This window comes from Staurois parvus, unplaced genomic scaffold (genome assembly GCF_062004578.1).
Source record: "Staurois parvus isolate SC_StPar_1 unplaced genomic scaffold, SC_StPar_1.0 ptg000962l, whole genome shotgun sequence".
NCBI lineage: Eukaryota > Metazoa > Chordata > Amphibia > Anura > Ranidae > Staurois > Staurois parvus.
The window spans coordinates 302,501-322,242 of record NW_028318758.1 but is presented as its reverse complement, the minus strand read 5'-3'; the positions used below and the strand labels follow the sequence as shown (position 1 = coordinate 322,242).

The following is a 19,742-nucleotide window of genomic DNA, read 5'->3' as shown; positions in this document are numbered from 1 at the left end:
TATACCGGTGTTGTTCTCCTGACTGGCCAAACCCTTGCTGGGTGCTCTTTTTGCTTTTGTTTCTTCTGGCCGGGTTGGGTGACCCCACTGTTGAGTCGGATGTCGTGCTGCCCCCGATTTTGTCTAGCCACTGGCCTAGACGACTTGGGCTTAGTTGACGTTCCCAAGTTTATATCCTTGTGGATATCTGTTTTTTATTATGTTTTTCTTTTTTTTGTGTTATCTGATTGTTTTATGATTTTTGTGTTTTATTCTTCTACATCGATGGTATTTCAATCATTTTTCATTCTACTACAAGTACTTCAATCGTTGTTATTTTATAATGGCTTTGAGGTTTTTGTCATACAATGTCAAGGGCCTTAACTCCATTCAAAAACGGTGGATGGCTTTGAGGAATTTCGATCCTCAGGAGCAGACATTATTTTTGTACAAGAGACCCATTTCAAATCAACTGGCTCTTTTCGTTTTGCCTTGAGATTTTTTTCCCAAGCTTATTCAGCCTTTGATCCCTCCGGGAAGGCCGGGGTGGCAATTTTGATTGGGTCACACTGCTCCCTTCGGGTTGTTTCCTCCAGGGTTGACCACCAGGGTCGCTTCATTATTTTGAACTGTATGCTGGGTGACACTCCCCTTGTTTTGTTGAATTTATACGCCCCAAATACGGGTCAATTGCAATTCCTTTCCCAAACACTCGCTAACCTAGATTCCATCTCCACTTCGCAGGTGATTGTTGGAGGGGATTTCAATTTGATTTTTCCCCCCATAAAGACAGGAAGTCCCTTTTTGAGTCCACCCCCTCGAAGCGGCAATGCTCCTCTTCAAAATCTTTTCGTAGATTGATAAGGGAACATCGTCTTTGACGCTTGGCGGATTAAACATCCCCTCCATAAACAATTCACTTTCTACTCCACCCCTCACCGTAGTTTCTCCCGCCTAGATCACTTTTTTATCTCTGCCCCACTGCTTCCGCTCCTGGTTTCTTCCGAAATCAATCCCATCACTTGGTCTGACCATGCCTCTCTGACTTTAAACCTTTTATTTCCTCCGGTCATTCTCAAACCATGTCATTGGCGCCTTAATGAGACTTTTCTTTCCACAGATCATCTTAGAGATGAGTTGTCCCAGGGACTTGACACATATTTTGCCCACAATGTTGGCTCCGTAAGCTCTTCCTCAACTCTGTGGGAGGCCCACAAGGCAGTCTTTCGAGGACTCTGTATTTCTATGGGTTCTCGTTTAAAAAAGTCTTCGGCGAGTGCTAGAGCCTCTCTCATACATCAACTGGTTTTGGCGGAGCGACGGTTGTTGGCCAAGCCGTCCATTTCTAGACTCCGGAGGGTAACATCTCTACGGGACCGAATTAAAGTTCTCGACTCCAATAAGACTGCACAATCCCTCTTGTGGATTAAGCAGAAATTTTACGAATTTTCTAATAAGCCCCATCGTATGTTGGTCAATCGACTCAAAGCTCAGTCGTGTTCTGCGTTACCTGATCTTTTAATGCAACCAAATGGAAACCCTACCTATGACCCCCGGGTCATGGCAACCCTTTTTGGCTCATTTTATGAAAAACTGTATAATTGTCTGTCCCCAGATCTTCATCCACCCCTCACACAGTCATCGTTTGATCGTTTTTTTGACCCCCTGTCACTTCTGAGACTATCATCCTCAGACATTGCTACCCTTAATGCTGATATTACGCTAGAGGAATTATTGGACACAATTAAACATCTCCCCTCTCGTAAAGCCCCGGGTCCGGACGGACTGCCTTACTCCTACTATAAATCCTTTATTGGTATCCTGGCCCCTCATCTCCTCTCTTTTTATCGAGATCTTTTCAAGGGGATCACACCCCAGACTGATTTCTCCCGGGCATATATCTCGGTTATCCCTAAACCCGATAAAGATCATTCTATTGTGGACAACTACCGCCCCATTGCCCTACTCAATTCCGACTACAAGATTTTCACTAAAATTTTGGCCAATCGATTGTCCAGAATTATTTCCAAACTCATACATAGGGACCAAGTGGGCTTTGTACCTGCCAGACATGCTGCAGATAACACCAGGAGATCCATTGATCTGATTGACTTGGTTAATCGATCCTCCACCCCTACTGTGTTATTGAGCTTAGATGCTCAAAAAGCTTTCGACCGTTTAAGTTGGCCTTACATGTTCAGGGTCTTGGAGAAATTTGGTTTTAGGGGCCCATTTGTAGCAGCCTTGAAGGCCCTTTATTCGTCCCCCTTTTCGCAGGTCAGATTAGCTTCTTTTCTTTCACTCCCCTTTCGGATGTCAAATGGCACACGTCAGGGTTGCCCACTCTCTCTTTTCCTGTTCATTCTTTGTCTGGAACCACTAGCTATCGCCATCAGTTCGAATCCAGATATTCGCGGGATACAATCCCATTCCCATGAGTACAAATTATCGTTGTTTGCTGATGACATCCTCCTTACACTTACGTGTCCCCATACCTCCTTACCAATTTTGCATAAGACCCTGAAACAATTTGGGGCTATATCAGGCTACAAAGTCAACACGTCCAAAACTGAGGCACTCCCAATACATGTCCCACCTGCCATTTTATCTTCACTTCAGGAAGCCTTTCCCTACCGGTGGTGCACCCATTCTTTAAAATATTTAGGTACTAATCTTACTTCCTCTTACCAATCCATATATGAAGCCAATTTCCCTCCACTATTTATAGCAATTTCTCGCTCTCTGAAACACTGGGATGCCCTGCCCATCTCTTTTCTCGGACGCATTAACGTATTAAAAATGACCGTGTTACCAAAACTCTTATATTTGTTTGCAACCCTCCCCATCCCCGTTCCTATGTCCAAACTGCACTCCCTTCAAAAATCTTTCTTGCATTTCATTTGGCATAACAAGCGGCACATGATTGCACGTTCTGTTTTGTTCTCTCCGCGCACTAGGGGGGGATTGGGGGCGCCGGATATAATAACATACTATTATGCAACTCACCTTCGTTTTCTCTTGTCATGGTCTACCCATCATCCTCCCAACACTTGGACTGAGATCGAATCCTTGCAACTGTCCCCAACTCATCCATGCTCCCTCCTTTGGTCGACCTCAGCAGTGGATGTCTCATCCTTCCGCCACCTATTCCTTGGTCCCATGCACTTTTCTATGACTGTTTGGCAGAAATGTAAGGCTAAATTTTCACTGGCCTCTGACTGCTCCCCACTGACAAATATTCTCTATAATCCTAACCTTCCAGACAATATGGCCATATCCCAGATGTCCCTCTGGATAGTAGCTGACCTTTTTCAACTGCGTCACTTGATTCACCCGGTGACTCGTAAGTTATGCTCATTCGCGGATCTTCAGAAAAAAGCTCTTTTACCTCCCCAACATTTTTATATTTACCTTCAAATACGCCATTTTTTTTCTACCTTATCACCCTTATTGATTCTGGGGAAGCCTACTCCCTTCGAACGTTTATGTATGCAGGGTCCCCATCAAAGGGGTATTATCTCTAATATTCATAAGCTTCTTATGGATGCCCCCCCTTTAGCCAATGACACTCACCTCTACATGCGTAGGTGGTCTCAATTTGTACAATGTGATATTGATTTATTAACGTGGAAGAAAATTTGGGAAAATGCATCTAGATCTTCTGTCTGTGTGGTTTTTAAGGAAAATATATACAAGATCATGATGTTATGGTACAAAACACCTGAAGTTCTCCATGCTTATAATCCGAGTGCTTCTCCTGTCTGCTGGCGCTGTAGTAGAGACCTGGGTTCTCTCTATCATATTTTTTGGACATGCAGCTCCATTATTCCTTTTTGGGAAGAGGTCCGCTCCTTGTTGCAATCGTTGTTACATATCTCTCTCCCACTTGACCCATTACATTTTTTGCTGGGTTTACCATTCCCGGGTCTACCTAAACCATCCAGAAAACTTGCTGTACATGTTCTGACCGCAGCCAGGAGAAGCATTCCTATGTGTTGGTTATCTTCTACTCCCCCTTCATTGCAGACTTTGTACAAAATTATTGCTGATGTCAGACAGATGGAATATTTGACTGCATTACATGGTTGTTCGTTTGCTGTGTTTGAGATGATTTGGTGCCCGTGGGATTCCTTCACTTCCTCTATGCTGACCTAAAATAAAAGGCCCTGATAATTTCCACACTGTTATTATATGATTCAACTGATCCTGACCCTTTGTAGTTTTGCCATCGATGTATATCTCTGTTATGTTTATTTTCTTTCCCATATACTCTTTTTCTGTACTGTTTGTTCTTGCATGAAAACCAATAAAATTGTTATTAAGAAAAAAAATAAAAGTCAGCAGCTACAAAAACTGTAGTTGCTGACTTTTAAAAAAAACAACTTCCCACCTGTCTCATGATCCAGCGGTATACTCACCCTAGCCGGTTTCACCCACAGTCTTCTTTCATCAGTGCTGGCATCTTAACCAAAAGCACCTGGCTGTAACAGCTTGCGGCTTCACAGCCTGGTGCCCAGTGCACATGCATGAGGAGCGCTGCGCATCGCGAATGGTCATGCAGTCTTCTGTGACCTCTCATATGTTTCCCTGAAGACTGCAGGGGGAGGGAAGGAGGAAAACTTCCGCTTTCGATCGCCTAGGCCAGTGGTCGGCAAGCCGCGGCTCGCGAGCCACATGCGGCTCCTTACACACTTTAATGTGGCTCTTCTGTGTGCCGGGCGCCCGCTCCCCTCCCTTCTCTCGGGCGGCCGCCCCAAAAGTCAGGACTCTGCAGCTAGCCCAGCAATGGGCAAACTATGGCCCGGCAGACCTTTTAATCCGGCCCGCAAAGCGTGGCAAACATTGGCTGTCAGGATGTAGGCGGGGCAGCGTGACTAACTCCTCTCCTCTCACAGTCCGCCCTGAAGACCGGAACGGCGCGGGAACACGGCGAGAGGAACGCGCGGAGCAAAGGTAAGTGAATTGACACAATATGGGGAATGAATTACTATAGGGGGGATGAATTACTATAGGGGGGATGAATTACTATGGGGGATGAATTACTATATGGGGGATTAATTACTATGGGGGATGAATTACTATATGGGGGATGAATTACTATGGGGGATTAATTACTATATGGGGGATTAATTACTATATGGGGGATTAATTACTATATGGGGGATTAATTACTATATGGGGGATGAATTACTATGGGGGATGAATTACTATATGGGGGATGAATTACTATGGGGGATGAATTACTATATGGGGGATGAATTACTATATGGGGGATGAATTACTATATGGGGGGTGAATTACTATGGGGGATGAATTACTATATGGGGGATGAATTAATATGGGGGGTGAATTACTACGGGGGGTGAATTACTACGGGGGGTGAATTACTATGGGGGATGAATTACTATATGGGGGATGAATTACTATATGGGGGATGTATTTTCAGTTTTAAAAATGTGGCTCTCAAAATAAATTTCAATCGTGGTTTTGGCGAGATTTGGCTCTGTTGAAAAAAAAGGTTGCCCACCACTGGCCTAGGCAGTCGGAATGGAAGTGTGAGCAGTTATCTGTCAAAATCGGGTACCAGCTCCCCCCGCTTGTGAAAAGTGCCAACATTTGTGGGGGACAAGCCCTTAAAGAGGAATTTCCTCTTTTGGGTGCAACTGTACTTCAAGTTGTGCAAAGTTTCAAGTCAATTGATAAAGGTATAGAAACATTATGGCACATAAAGCTATTTTTACAATAAGCTGTTTACATTAATTTTGAAAACAAAAATAATTACATCTGAATAACTTTTGTCATGTTTTATGAAACAACCTGAAATATTCACAATTTGCTGGTACATGTAGAGCAGGCTTCACTAAAATGGCAGACTGCGGTCCGTACACAGACCAAGTGATAGTTCAGTCCGGACCTCGGCCGCACCACCCAGCAGCCTGAGCGGACTCCTCTCCTCCCACCACTGCAGATGTTAAGGATTACTGTCCTGCAGAGGGTGGGAGAAATGGCAAGGTGGACAGGGACCTGGACCCCCCCCCCCCCCATACACCTGCCCACTGCAGCAGAGCGGGCGGAAGGATTGGAAGGTCTACAGGGGGAGCAGCAGCTGCCCAACCCCTCCCCCCAAATACACTTGTCACCACTGAACCCGCAGCAAGAAGGACCCGAATCCCCTCCCCACCACATTCACTCACCTGCCACCGCTGTTGAAGTCACAGCAGAGTGGGCTGGAGGAAAGGGAGTATGCCCAACCTCTTCCCCCCAATGCACTCGTCCACCACTGAATCCACAGTAAGGAGGAGGGCGGGAGGCACGGAGCCTAGTGGCAGCAGCAGGTGTGCGCACCCAGAAGAAAAGTCTACCCTGCCACTCTCCTCTCCCTCCACAACACTGAGTTAAGCTAGGGGAAGATTATGGGGGGGCTGGGATGTCAGAGAGGGAGCTGTGATATGGGGGACTGGGAAGTGAGAGGGGGGAGCTGTGAGCTCTGATGTGAGTGGCTGTGAGAGAAGGGAATTGTAATACTTGGGGAGCTGTGAAGTGATAGGGAGAATCTGTGATATGGGGGCTGTGATGTGATATAGGGGGCTGTGATGTGAGAATGGGGAGCCGTGATATAAGGGGCTGTGATGAGAATGGGGGGCACTGTGATATAAAGGTTTGTGAGAGGGGGGCAATAATGTGAGAGGGAGAAGCTGTGGTATGGGGGGCTGTGATGTGAGAAGGGGAAGCTGTGATGCGAAAGTGGGAGCTGTGATATGCCAGGCTGTGATGTGAGAAGGGGGAGCTTTGATGCGAGATGTGGAGCTGTGATATGGCGGGCTGTGATGTAAAATAGGGGAGCTGTATTATGGGCGGGCTGTGATGTGATATGGGTGGCTGTAATGTGAAAGGGGAGCTGTGATATGAAGGGTTTGTGATGTGAGGAGGGCGGCTGTGATGTCAAGAGGGGGTGAGCTGTGATGTGGGGGGTTGTGATTGCAAAGGCGACTGCGATGTGAGGGAGGGGTCTATGATTGCAAGGGGGGATGTGATGTAAGCGTGGCTGTAATGTTGGGGGCTCTGCTGTGAAAGGGGGTTGCAATGTAAAGAGGGGTGTGATTGGAAAAGGGAGACTGAGGACATTAATTGAAAAGGGGCTGTGACGTTAAAGACCTGAGTCATAGAAGAAAAATGAGATTCGGACCTCTGCAGAAAGAAAGTATTAAACACCGGACCTACATGAATTTTAATTCAGTACCCATGATGTAGAGTCTTCTAATGTGTGAAGTTTGGAGGAGATTGGTAAACTAAGCTTTAGTTAAGCCACATTAAGCTCCCCAAAAAAACAGCTTAATGTCCCCCATTTTTTTTTGTGGAAGGCCAAAATCTATGAAACTTCTAGGACATGTTTGATTGAGATTTAGGCACATTGTGGTACGTTAAGCTCTCTTTACATTAAGCTGTTCACATTAAATGTTTTAGCACTGTAAAATATAGCCTAATGTGAATAAATTTTGGTGTGATTTACCAAATGATCTGAAATTTTCAGAATATGTTGCCATAGATATAGTCTTCTATTTTGTGACGTTTGGGGGAGATTGGTAAACAATAGTAATCTTTTTTGTACGTTAAGCCACATTAAGCTCCCCAAAAAACAAGCTTAATGTCCCCCATTGTTTTTGTGCAAGGCTGAAATCTATGAATCTTCTAGGACATGTTTGGGATATTGAGAACTTGGGCTGTGCAAAGTTTCAAGTCAATTGATTGATATTTAGACAGTTTATTACACGTTAAGCTACATTAATCCATTTTCACATTAAATGTTTTATGTTTGTCCCCTGTATAGTGAAGTGAAAAAAAAACAAACCGGTAATTACATTTGCAAACTGGCACCTGACAGTTGAGTGAATTACCTTAAATTAAACATTTTTTTACATTGCAATATTAACACATGGTTGTCACTACTAAAATACTGCATGAGTTAATAAAATAACAAGCTGTATTTTAGTAGCGTTTACTGTTTTTCTAACCTTCTGAACGGATTAATTGGTTTTCAATGCATTCCTATGGGAAACTGTGTTTCGGTTCACAAATTTTTCACTATATGAAATGTCCTGCAGAATTAATTAAATTCGTAAACCGAGGTACTGGTACATCACTGGACTTTGAATGGTTATACCAAGATGATGCATACAGCTACAGGCATCATCTTGGTATCGTTTTTTTAAGCCGGTGATCGGCTAGCAATCCTAGTGGCTAATTAGCTGCAGAATTGCTTTTACAAGCAGTGGGAGAAAATGCCCCCCCTCCGCCGCTGCCATAGAGCTGATTGGAGACCAGAATGGTGTCAATCATCTCTATAACCTAAGAAATCGGAAGCTACGAGCATTTCATCACTTCAGTTTCACAGGATATAAACAGCTCCATTTGTAAATTGGGAAAGCATCTGATCACACCGATCTTGGTTTGATTAGATAATGTAAGGGCAGAGGAGATATCTAGAGTCTGATAGAACCCAGGTATCTCAAAAAAGAATATATGACAATGCCCATTGAAGTTATAGGGGATATTTGCATTCCCTGTAATAGCATTAAAAGTGATCAAAAAAAAAAAAATGAAGGGACAGTGTAAAAATAATAAAAAAAATCAAAATAACTTAAAAAAAAAAAAAAAAGTACCCTCGCTCCCCTGCGCACGTGCACATCTGCGTTCGTGAGCATTGATCCTGTGCCAGTATGGAAACACCGGTTGCACCATGCATGTGAGGTATCGCCATGAACGTCAGATCAAGGGCAGTAATTCTAACACTAGACCTCCTCTGTAAATCTAAAATGGTAGCTTGTAAAGGCTTTTAAAACATTGCCTATGGATATGAAAAACGTATGCAGTTTGTCGCCATTGCGCGCAGTTTTAAAGCATGTCATGTTTGGTATCTATTTACTCGGCATACCATCATCTTTTATATTTAACCAAATTATTGGCCAATATTTAGTGTTATTGTGCATTAAAAGTTAAACAAAGTGTACTTTAAAAAAAAAATGCGTTTGAAATATCGCTGCGCGAGTACTATGTGACATAAAAAATTGCAGCACCCACTATTTTATTCAGTAGGGTGTTTGCTTTAAAAAAATATATAATTTTTGGGGTTTAAATTAATTTCCTAGCAAAATATACAGATTTTTTTCATGTGAACAAAAAGTGTCAGAAAAGGCTTGGTCTTCAGGTGGTTAGAAGAGTGAGTGATGTATGGCATAAACTTCTAATGCTGGGCATAAAATGCCCCCACCCACCAAAACGACCCCTTTTTGGAAAGTAGACACCCCAACCTATTTGCTGAGAGGCATTTTGAATCAATAGAAGAATTAATTTTTTTACCACAAATTTTTGGAAAATGACAAACAAAATTTTTTTTTTTTTTTTTTATTTACACAAAATTGTCAATTAAATGATTTATTGCTCACACATGCCATGAGTATATGTGGAATTACTCCCCAGAATACATTCTGCTACTTCTCCCAAGTATGGGGGTACCACATATGAGAGACGTTTTGGCAGTCTAGCCAAATACAGGACCCCAAAATCCAATAAGCACCATCAGGCTTTTAAAGGGCTTTATTTCCTCATTACACTTCCTGACTACCTATCACAGTTTCGGAGGCCCTGAAATGCCAGGATAGCACCAAACCCCCCCCCCCCCAAATGACCCCTTTTTGAAAAGTAGACACCCCAAGGAATTTGATCAGAAGCATGGTGGGTATTTTGCAGATCTCGTTTTTTGCCACAAGTTTTTGAAAATTTAAGAAAAAAAAACATTTTTTCTTTTCTTTTTTTATATTTCAAAACCTTGTGAGAAAAAATGAGATCTGCAAAATACTCATCATGCCTCTTCTTAAATTCCTTTGGGTGTCTACTTTCCAAAAAGGGGTAATTTGGGGGGGTTTGGTGCTATCCTGGCATTTCAGGGCCTCTGGAACTGTGATAGGTAGTGAGGAAGTTACGCACCTTCAGGCTTTCAAAGTGGTCATTGGATTTCAGGCTCCTGTATGTGGCTAGGCTCCCAAAAAGTCTTACACATGTGGTATCCCCATACTCGGTAGAAGTAGCAGAATGTATTTTGGGGTGTAATTCTACATATACCCATGACTTGTGTGAGAAATATATAATTTAAATGACAACTTTGTGTGTGCAAAAAAAAAAAAAAAAAGTTTTTGTCATTTTCCAGAAATTTGTGGAAAAAAAAATAAATCTTCCATGGACTCGATATGCCTCTTAGCAGATAGCTTAGGGTGTCTACTTTCCGAAAAAGGGTCATTTGGGGGTGTTTGTACTGTCCTGGTATTTTATCACCTCATGAAATGTGATGAGCAGTCAAAGGAAAAGCTGTGTAAATTCCATTATCTATACCATAGTTTGTAGACGCTATAACTTTCACACAAAGCAATCAATATACACTTTTTGGGATTTTTTTTAACCAAAAACATGTAGCAGAATACATTTTGGCCTAAAGTTATGACGAAATTTTAGTTTTTTTGGATATTTTTTATGACAGAAATGAGAAAATATTGTTTTTTTCAAAAATATTTTTTTTTCACAAAATTTTTTTGCTTATAGTGCCAAAAATAAAAAGCGCACAGGTGATAAAATACCACCAAAATAAAGCTCTATTTCTGTGAAAAAAAGGACATAAATGTCATTTATGTACCGTATTGCATGACCTCGCAATTGTCAGTTAAACTAGTGCAGTGCTGTATAGCAAAAAAATTGCGTAAATTGCAATATTTATACCATAGTTTGTAGATGCTATAGATTTCACACAAAGCAATCAATATACACTTATTGGGATTTTGTTTTACCAAAAACATGTAGCAGAATGCATTTTGGCCTAAATTTATAACTCACTTTGGAGTTTACTATATATTTTTTTAGAGCCGAAAGTAAAAAATATCTTTTTTCTTCAAAATGTTTGGTCTTTTTTTGTTTGTAGCGCAAAAAATAAAAAAGCGCACAGGTGATCAAATGCCACCAAAAAAAGCTCTATTTGTGTGAAAAAAAGGACGTAAATTTCGTTTGGGTACAGCATTGCATGACCACGCAATTATCAGTTGAATTAGTGCAGCGCCGAGAAGCAAAAAGAGGCCTGGTCATTAAGGGGGGTAAATCCTCAGGAGAGCAAGTGGTTAATTTGTGTTAAAGTCAAAGTAAGTGTAAACAAACCCTTAGAGAAATAAATGAAATAACTTAGGAGCCATCACTTGTAGGTTGCCCTAAAATGTCTGCTGGAAACTAACTGCTTCCCCACATTAAAATACTTTTTGGTACAATTATTTTTGGAGGTGTATTTCATGTCTAGGCAAATGCCAGATACAGAAGATGAGAAACAAAGGGATGCCAGGGTGGGCAGGGAGGGGTTAAAATAAAAGCATTATTTTTGAAAGATATAAAAATATTTCTTAACAAAGAGGGAAGACATATAGTAACATGCATAAACAAAGACAATATAGTACTGATCAAAAACTATGTTATATATGAGGCAGCACAGTGGCTAAATGGTTACCACTTTTGCCTGGCAGTACTAGAGTCGTTTGTTTGAATCCCAACCATGGCATCACCTGCCTGGAGATTGCTTCACATGCCCTGTGCCTGCGTGGGTTTCCTCTGGGTACTCCGGTTTCCTCCCACACTTCAAAGAAATGCTGGTAGGTTAATTGGACCCTGTTTAAATTGGCCCTAGTATGTGTTTGTATGAATGTAAGTTAGGGACCCTAATTGTACGCCCCTTGAGGGTTAGGGACTGATGTGAATGTACAATATACATGTAAAAGTGCTGCCTAAATTGACGGTGCTATATAAGTACCTGTAATAAATAAATAAAATATTTTGTGGGGTGATTTGTCACCTGTAGTGTTGGTTCACACTACTGCGACCTGAAAGTCACACGACTTATGGTGCGACTTTTCCACATGACTTCCTGTAGACTTGATGTGACCTGAGTGCTACTTGAAGCGACTTTGAAGTGACTTTCATGACATGCAACTTTTCCTGTGGCCAATGAGAACATCAGCTACCAGTAATCTTCTTCACTTAACAAATTCTAACTTTTTGGAACAATTGGAATTCAAAAAGGTCAAAAATTGCTTGACTGATCCGAATCTGTGTAAAGAATTGCTGGTTGCTAAGGAGCAGGCTGTCAAGCCAGTCGCCATGTCTTTAACAACCGATGTCTCATCAGCTCTCAGTGGCGTTCCCCATTGACAGCTGAATGTAAAAAAAAAAAAAAAAAAGGCCTGCAATTAAAAATTTGAAAAAAAACGTGTGGGAGTCAACCCCCCCCCCCCCCCCCATACATACTAGTTTCTTCGGGAGAAACCCACACCAAATTTAATTTAAAAAAAAATGGCATGGGCGACCCCACAACACCCATACCAGACCCTTATACACTTTTTTGAGCATGCAGTCCAGCAAGTCAGGAAAGAGGGGGAATCAGTGAGCCTTTCCTGAACCATACCAGGTCACATGCCCTCAACATGGGGGGCTCCCGCCTCCCCAAAGCATTTTGTCCCCTTTTTTTCCCAAAAGTTTAATTGCCGGTATTCTTTACATTCAGCTGTCAGCTGAATGCACTGCAAAAACGGATCAGATGCACAACTTGAAGACAATTTCCAGTTTATGGGCAGAAGTCGGACAGAAGTCGCTTTGAAGAAGTACAGGAACCTTCCGTAAAGTTGGAGCAACTTAAGTAGTGCTAATTGAGCCAGCTCTCATTGACTAACATGGGATTTCATATGTCATGCGACTTGGGAATCCCAAGTCGCGGCAGTGTGAACTGAGCCCTATACAACAGCTGCTACTGATATATCACTTAATTTTGTTTGGATGTTTTTGCGCTACGGCGCTGCGTTACTTTAACTGATAATTGCGCAGTCGTGCAACGCTGCACTCAAATGAAAAAAAAACAGTATTTTTGACTTTTGCTATTAAATACTGTATGTCCAGTAAAAATATTTTTAAAAAATCATAAATTTAGGTCAAAATGTATTCGGCTACATGTCTTTGCAAACAAAAACCCCAATACGTGTAAATGAATAGGTTTACATGAAAGTTATAACGTTTACAAACAGCAGTATATATACTAGGTTTTTTTTTTATTTTATTTTTTTACTAGTAATGGCAGTGATCAACGACTTAAAGCGGCTCTGCAGGACTGCGCTGGGCATTCTGACACTGGGGGGAATTGACTTGGTGTCATTGACAACCACAGTGACACCAAAAGAGTGATCAGTGCTAATAACAACATGTTGGGCGATCAAAGGGTTACCTGTGTGCTGTGTGTTGTTTCACAGTATGCTGTGTGTGTGCTTTCCACTGTAAGCACGCTGCTTTGTATGGCTCTGCTATGCAGAGTCATACAAAGCAGTGTGCAAGAGCCGACAGGGGAAATAACTGTATTGTTTACATACAGTTCTCTCCGCCCGTCGGTAATGCTCAGTGATCACCATGTGCCGGCAAGAGATCACTGGCCGAGACCCAGTGATTGACAGCCGAAGCCGCGATAGGGCTCACATGCGCCCCCTACCCGGGGATGCAAAATCATATATATATACGTGACTTTGAGCACCCCTGCCGCCCAGTAGCAGTATATCTGCTATAGGGCAGTGGGAAAGTGGTCAAACACTGTAACTTATGAAAAGGTCAATGGAACAGCAATAAAAACCTGACAGAAATTCAAAACCTTGCACACTCTAAGACAAATGTTTTAGCTTGTGTTCCACTTGATTGTATTCGATCAGGCTTATTCTAAAAAGGAGTAAATCTATAGAGAAATCCTACTTCTGTTAAGATATTTGCCAGTTAGCAAAAGAAATCTAAGACATATTAAGAACAGCAAAAGTGTTATCTTAGGTTAATACAAAGATGAAAGAAATATATAGATATATACTACTCACATCAATTTTCAGCAGCTTCTCTGTCACAAGTTCCAAAATTTCCAACCTAAGCATTGGAAAGTATACAGTGATTCTCAGAAGATTATGTACGTAGCACTCCTGTAATGCAACAAATGGTGATTACTTACAAGAGCGCATAGCATGTATACAGCATAATGAGAAGACCACATAAAAAAGCAGCCTAATCACTTGTCTGTTCTGTAAAGTACCCACTCAATTGCTGGACTGATATTTCACAGTAGTCTAACATTTTATATAAGTTTGTATATTTTGCTAAGGATAATCCACTATTTGCCACTGAAATTGCTATATTTATCACTGAACATCAGTAACCACTTGAACTCTGGAAGGTTTTAACCTCTTCATGACCGGAGCATTTTTTTGCTCTTCAGCACTGCTCTACTTTAACTGGCAATTGCCTGGTCATGCAACACTGTACGCAAATGTAATTTATATCATGTTTTCACACAAATAGAGCTTTCTTTTGGTGGTATTTGATAACCACTGGGTTTTTACATTTTTTATTATATAAATGAAAAAGACCGAAAAATTTGGGAAAACACATTTTCTACTTTACTATAAAAAATATACAATAAAAAATTCAAAACATCAAAATTCTGTGCCATATCTTTGATAAAAGAAAAAATCTTAAAAACTGTACTGTTTTGTACAAACGTTATAGTGTTTACAAACTATAGTATAAACACTGGAATTTACACAGCTATGATACTATACTGGTAATGGCGTTGATCAGCGACTTATAGTGGGACTGTGATAGTGTAGCAGGCAAGCTGACGCAGGCTGGTAGGGACACTAACTGACACTGACATCAATAGTGACACTAATACAGTGAGCACTGTTACTACTCAACACTGTCACTGTACTAACTACACTGGCTGGAAAGGGGTTAACATCTAGGGACAATCAAAGGGTAATTGCCTAATAATGCGTGATGTGTGCTGCTTTTACTTTACTGTATGTCTGTTTATTAGCCCTACTTTGCAGGGAGAACAAACAACCAGATTGCTGTTCCCTGTGTCTGACCTCTGTGTGATTAGACACAGCCGATAAGCTGACTTAGGCCAAAATTGTTGGCTGAAATCAGCTGCCAAACTCACGCTGCGTCCAATCACTGCATGGGTTGGCAAGGGGCACGGATGCGTGCCCGCAGATCCGATTGCAGGCAGTAAAGTATATATACATGACTGTGCCAGTGGTGGGGTGGCAAGTGGCTAACATATCATTCTCTTGCCCAGATTTAATTATAAACAATTACTGCAACAAAAATATCCATAATTGTATTCTTTTCCCTTAATTAACCTCCCTAACGGTATTCCCGAGTGTAGCTCAGGGTAAAATGTTTGTACCAAAAGCGGTAACCCCGAACTACACTCGGGCTTACCATGCAGCGCTGCATAGGGAGTCCCTGCAGCACTTACCTTGTCCTTCGCTCCCGCGATGTGTCCCCAGCAGCGTCCCCGGCCATCTCCTCCGGCAGATGCCGGCATCCGGGCCTGTGTTCCGGTCCCTGTGACGTCAGGACATACGGGCGGCGGCGGGAAATTTGAAAACTTAAAAAAAATTTCATTTTTTTCAAAACGATTTTACATAGTAAAACATTGCTGTTTCAACCCATTTCACATACATTTTGTCCCTAGTGCTCTGTCCTGTCCCCTGTCTGCATTTTGAATGTTCTTTCTGCCTGGAAACTTAGAAAAGACCATGGCGTCCAAAAAGTGTCCCTTTAGGTCAAAAGCGGGTTTAGATCAGCTAGAGAACAGCGATAGTAAATCAGAACCACTTGCAGAATTGAGTGATGATTTGTGGGGAAATTCGTCATCAGACACTGAAAACGATTTTGCGACTTTGCTCAGCAATGTGCGAACTTGGCGCTATATTTCAAATTTCAGTGTTTTTGGTTTGATTATATTATTGAATTAAATGTAATATTATTATATTATTATTTTTTATGATTATTTATTAAATTATAATTTATGATTTTGTGTTTTAAATTTCATCATACCCGGGATGTTTAATAGACTCTTGTTCGGACAGATTTCAGTGAGTTATTCCAAAATATTACAGCCTACAATAAAAAAACGACATATTTCCATGCAGAATAATGGTACCACTTTCAGCACCAAAAATCTGAAATAATCATACCGCTAGGGAGGTTAAAGGAATACCATATTTACTGTAGGTACTTTATTTATTTTTTGTATGTTTTAAAAAAAAAGACAAACATTGACTTCAAGTAATTATAAAGGATCAAATTTTATTTTTTAAAAATAACAAATCTGGTATACTTATCTGCTCTGTGCAATGGTATTGCACAGAGCAGCTTCGATCATCCTCTTCTGGGGTTTCCAGTCTGAGTATTTTGAGCCCCCCCACTAAGTACCCATCATAGCAGGCCGCTTGCTATGGGGGCACTCTTGGTGGCTTTCTCCCGATCCGGAGGAGCTGCATGCAGAAGGATGCATTAGGGTAACAAAACCTTCAGCCTTTAGAACCACTGTAATCAGTGTCACAATCTAAGATGTGGATACAACTCCTCTGTACGATGGCTTTCCTATTTATCACTTGAGAGACACTGCATCCCAGCAAATGCCTTAGAGTGCACTCTAACCTAGTGTAATGTTATCATTTATAACGCTTTTGATGTTTACTAATACTGTTTATTGTTGATTTACTAACTTACCCTTCTGATCCTAGTTATGAAATGTCATTTTTGCCTATATAACAGTTATTTCTCTGTCTAGCAGACAATTTCATAATCTATCAGCTCATTTATGTTCAATTCACCATTTATTGTAACCTGTACCAACAGATTAAGAGCATTTACAACTAAACAGCATGTGTCTATTTACTGGTTGTAACCCACAGCCATGTTAAAGGTATTTTACATTTGTGCGTTTATCTGCGCTTGAAGTAATTTTTAGTCAACCAGGTGTGTCAGAGGGGTTGAAATTGTTCTTGGAGTCGAGGCACACAACAGAGAACCCAAAGTTGCCAAAAGGCTCCTCTGGGGGTGGCACTACACATGGGGCCTTGTCCAGGATACCTCTGTTCTGCAAGCAAATCACCAAAGCAACATGCCAAAGACCACCAAGATTGCCCCTGTTGCTGCAGCCCCGTGGTGTGAAGAGAAAAATGCCCACCGTGAGTCATGTGTGGTGCTTGACATCCCTCGAGAAGCCTGGACTGAGGAGCAGATCTGCCAAACTGTGAAGGCACTAGTTCCTGGTCAGAAGGTGTGTGTGGCAGACTTGAAATTATAACAAGGAATATCTTGCACTTACGTCTTACTAGATTGAAGAGGGGAGATCCCTGCCTGCTACAGAGGGACTAGTCTACAGCCACCTTGAGAAGTTGAGGCCCATCTGGTCTAGTTTAACACAACAGGTTCAGTAAGTTTAAGTCAAGCAACTCTGACAGAAGAAGCCACCCTACTGGCGACTAAAGCCATGATATGACCGAAATTCATTGCCCCCTTGGGAGATTTTGTTGCCAAGTGTCAAAAAATTAACCCAACACACACTGGGTCTGGATACCAAAAACTGGGAGCCTATTCCAGAAAACAGCTAATGTCTGCTGATGAAGAGAGTTTCGAAGAATGGTTGCAGCAAGCCTTAGATGAATGGGATATTCCCGAGGCCCAGAAAAAGCAGACAGTCACCGAGAGTTTAAGGGGGCCTGCCTCAGAAGCTATTCGCAACCTGAAACTTAACAAACAGGACTGTACTGCTTATAACTACTTAGGTATCCTGCAAGATGTGTTCGGAGGAACAGAAAAGGCCACTGACCTCATGTACCCGTTCAAGCATATCTACCAAGATGAGGGGGAAAAATACATGATGTGTCTTGACAAGATCATCAGGTATTGTTAAAGAAAGGTAAAGATCCCAGGTCTGTCAACAAGGTCCGGGCACAACAGGATTTAACCCTTTTGCTGCACGAACCTACAGCACTGCTTCCAGCAGCAAGCCTACATTCCTTCTCTGCTATAAGTTTATGGTCACTTTAATGACCAAGAACTTACAGCAGAAATGTTCAGCAGACGAACAGCATCACAAATGTGTCTACCAGCCCCCTGATTTTTCCTGAATTAACAAAGTGATTGGTAGCAATGCAGTCCAAAGCCACCTCCACAAACACACAAAAATACTAAATTATAGAAAATAGTAAAAATAAAAAAACTATTAAGGGAAGATTTAGACATGAGTCTAAATCTCCCTTGCAGGTGAAACCACTGAAACGAATGCTCAGCGAGTCACCACTCTCTGCTCTGCCCACCCCTCCCAACACTCACTGGAGCACTGGGCTGTGGAGGAGAGAGAATAGCTAGCATAAGCTCTCAGCCTGAACTAGATGCCGATCTAGGGATCTGGGTAGATCCCGACTTTGAATTCAGAATCTTTCCCCAGCCCGGACCAGGTGAGTGACATTAGCCAACAGTTGACTTTAGCTGGAACGAACTGCACTCCTGTGATCCACAGGAAAAGTATAGCCAAACAAGCTAATTTTTGGACTGTTGTGTTGGGAGTTTATTTACTAGGTTATATATGACCATATTGTGCATTTGATTTTATTATTGCATTAATTTATATCACAGTTTTATGATTTATGTGAATCTAGGGCTACATATACATTTCCACATTCACAAGTGATATATACAGTATACACATAATTTACAATTTATGATCACTTAATTCTTTTTTTATTTTTTTTTTATCTGCCATCAGCGCAGTATCAAATTGTTTTCATTTTTCAGTCAAATTCAATTGGGACCAACCCTTTGAATCTGCTGTCACAGGGGTGGAGGTGATCCCAGAAGCAGTATCAACTAGAGCTTTGCAACAAAGCCACGGAAAGAGTCCAGTCAGTGTCTGCAACATCACAGACTCACCAGTAAAACTGCAAGCCCCAGCCGCCCCAGTCTCACTATCTGGTTTGGTGGGGGTAGCAAAAGATGGGATTCCCATAGACAGGTTCTACCTACAAAACACTTTGCTTCCACCCAAGTGGAAAGAAAGAGTCAAAGACCCGCTTATGAGATGGCAGGATATGTTTCAAAGAGTTCAAAGTGGGGTGTGCAAAAAGTCCTCAACACCAGACTCACCTTCAGGAAGACAAGCCATTCAGGGATAGAGTCCAACGGATCCATTTGGGAGACCTGGAAGATCTATGTGAGCAACTGGTAGAGCTGAAGAGAGCAGGAATCATTCAGGAGGGAGTTTCACAGTTCTTATGCCTCCACCATAGTGATGGTGTGGAAAAAGAATGGTTGCCTGAGGTTGTGCACTGGACACTCAACTGGACAACTATTTCATTTTATTTATGCCAGGTGCTTATATAGTACCATCAATTTTTACGCAGCTCTTTACATATACACTGATCAAAAAAAATTAAAGGAACACTTTTTAATCAGAGTATAGAATCAAGTTAATTAAACTCCTGGGATACTGTTCTGGTCAGTTAAGTAGCAGAGGGGGTTGTTTATCAGTTTCAGCTGCTTTGGTGTTAATGAAGTTAACAACAGGTGCACTAGATGGGCAACAATAAGACTACATCCAAAACAGGAATGGTTTTACAGGTGGAGGCCACTGACATGTTTTTTCCTACTCATCTGTTCTGACTGTTTTTCACTTGTTTTGCATTTGGCTAGGGTCAGTGTCACTACTATGCATGAGGCGATACCTGGACCCTACAGAGGTTGAACAGGCAGTTCAACTCCTCAAGGATGGCACATCAATTCGTACCATTGCCAGAAGGTTTGCTGGATCTATCTACACAGTCTCAAGAGCATGGAGGAGATTCAAGGAGACAGGCAGCCAC

The 19,742-nt window shown here is 41.8% G+C and overlaps 1 protein-coding gene across 1 annotated transcript in view; it reads right to left on the bottom strand.

Annotated features, from left to right (window-relative positions):
* Nucleotides 1-19,742, bottom strand: part of RRN3 (RNA polymerase I transcription factor RRN3) — a 600,941-nt gene that overhangs the window by 308,824 nt on the left and 272,375 nt on the right. Inside the window, exon 9 of the mRNA XM_089657080.1 lies at nt 13,905-14,003. Within this exon, the coding sequence (XP_089513206.1) occupies nt 13,905-14,003 (99 nt within the window). The remainder of the gene's footprint in view (nt 1-13,904; nt 14,004-19,742) is intronic.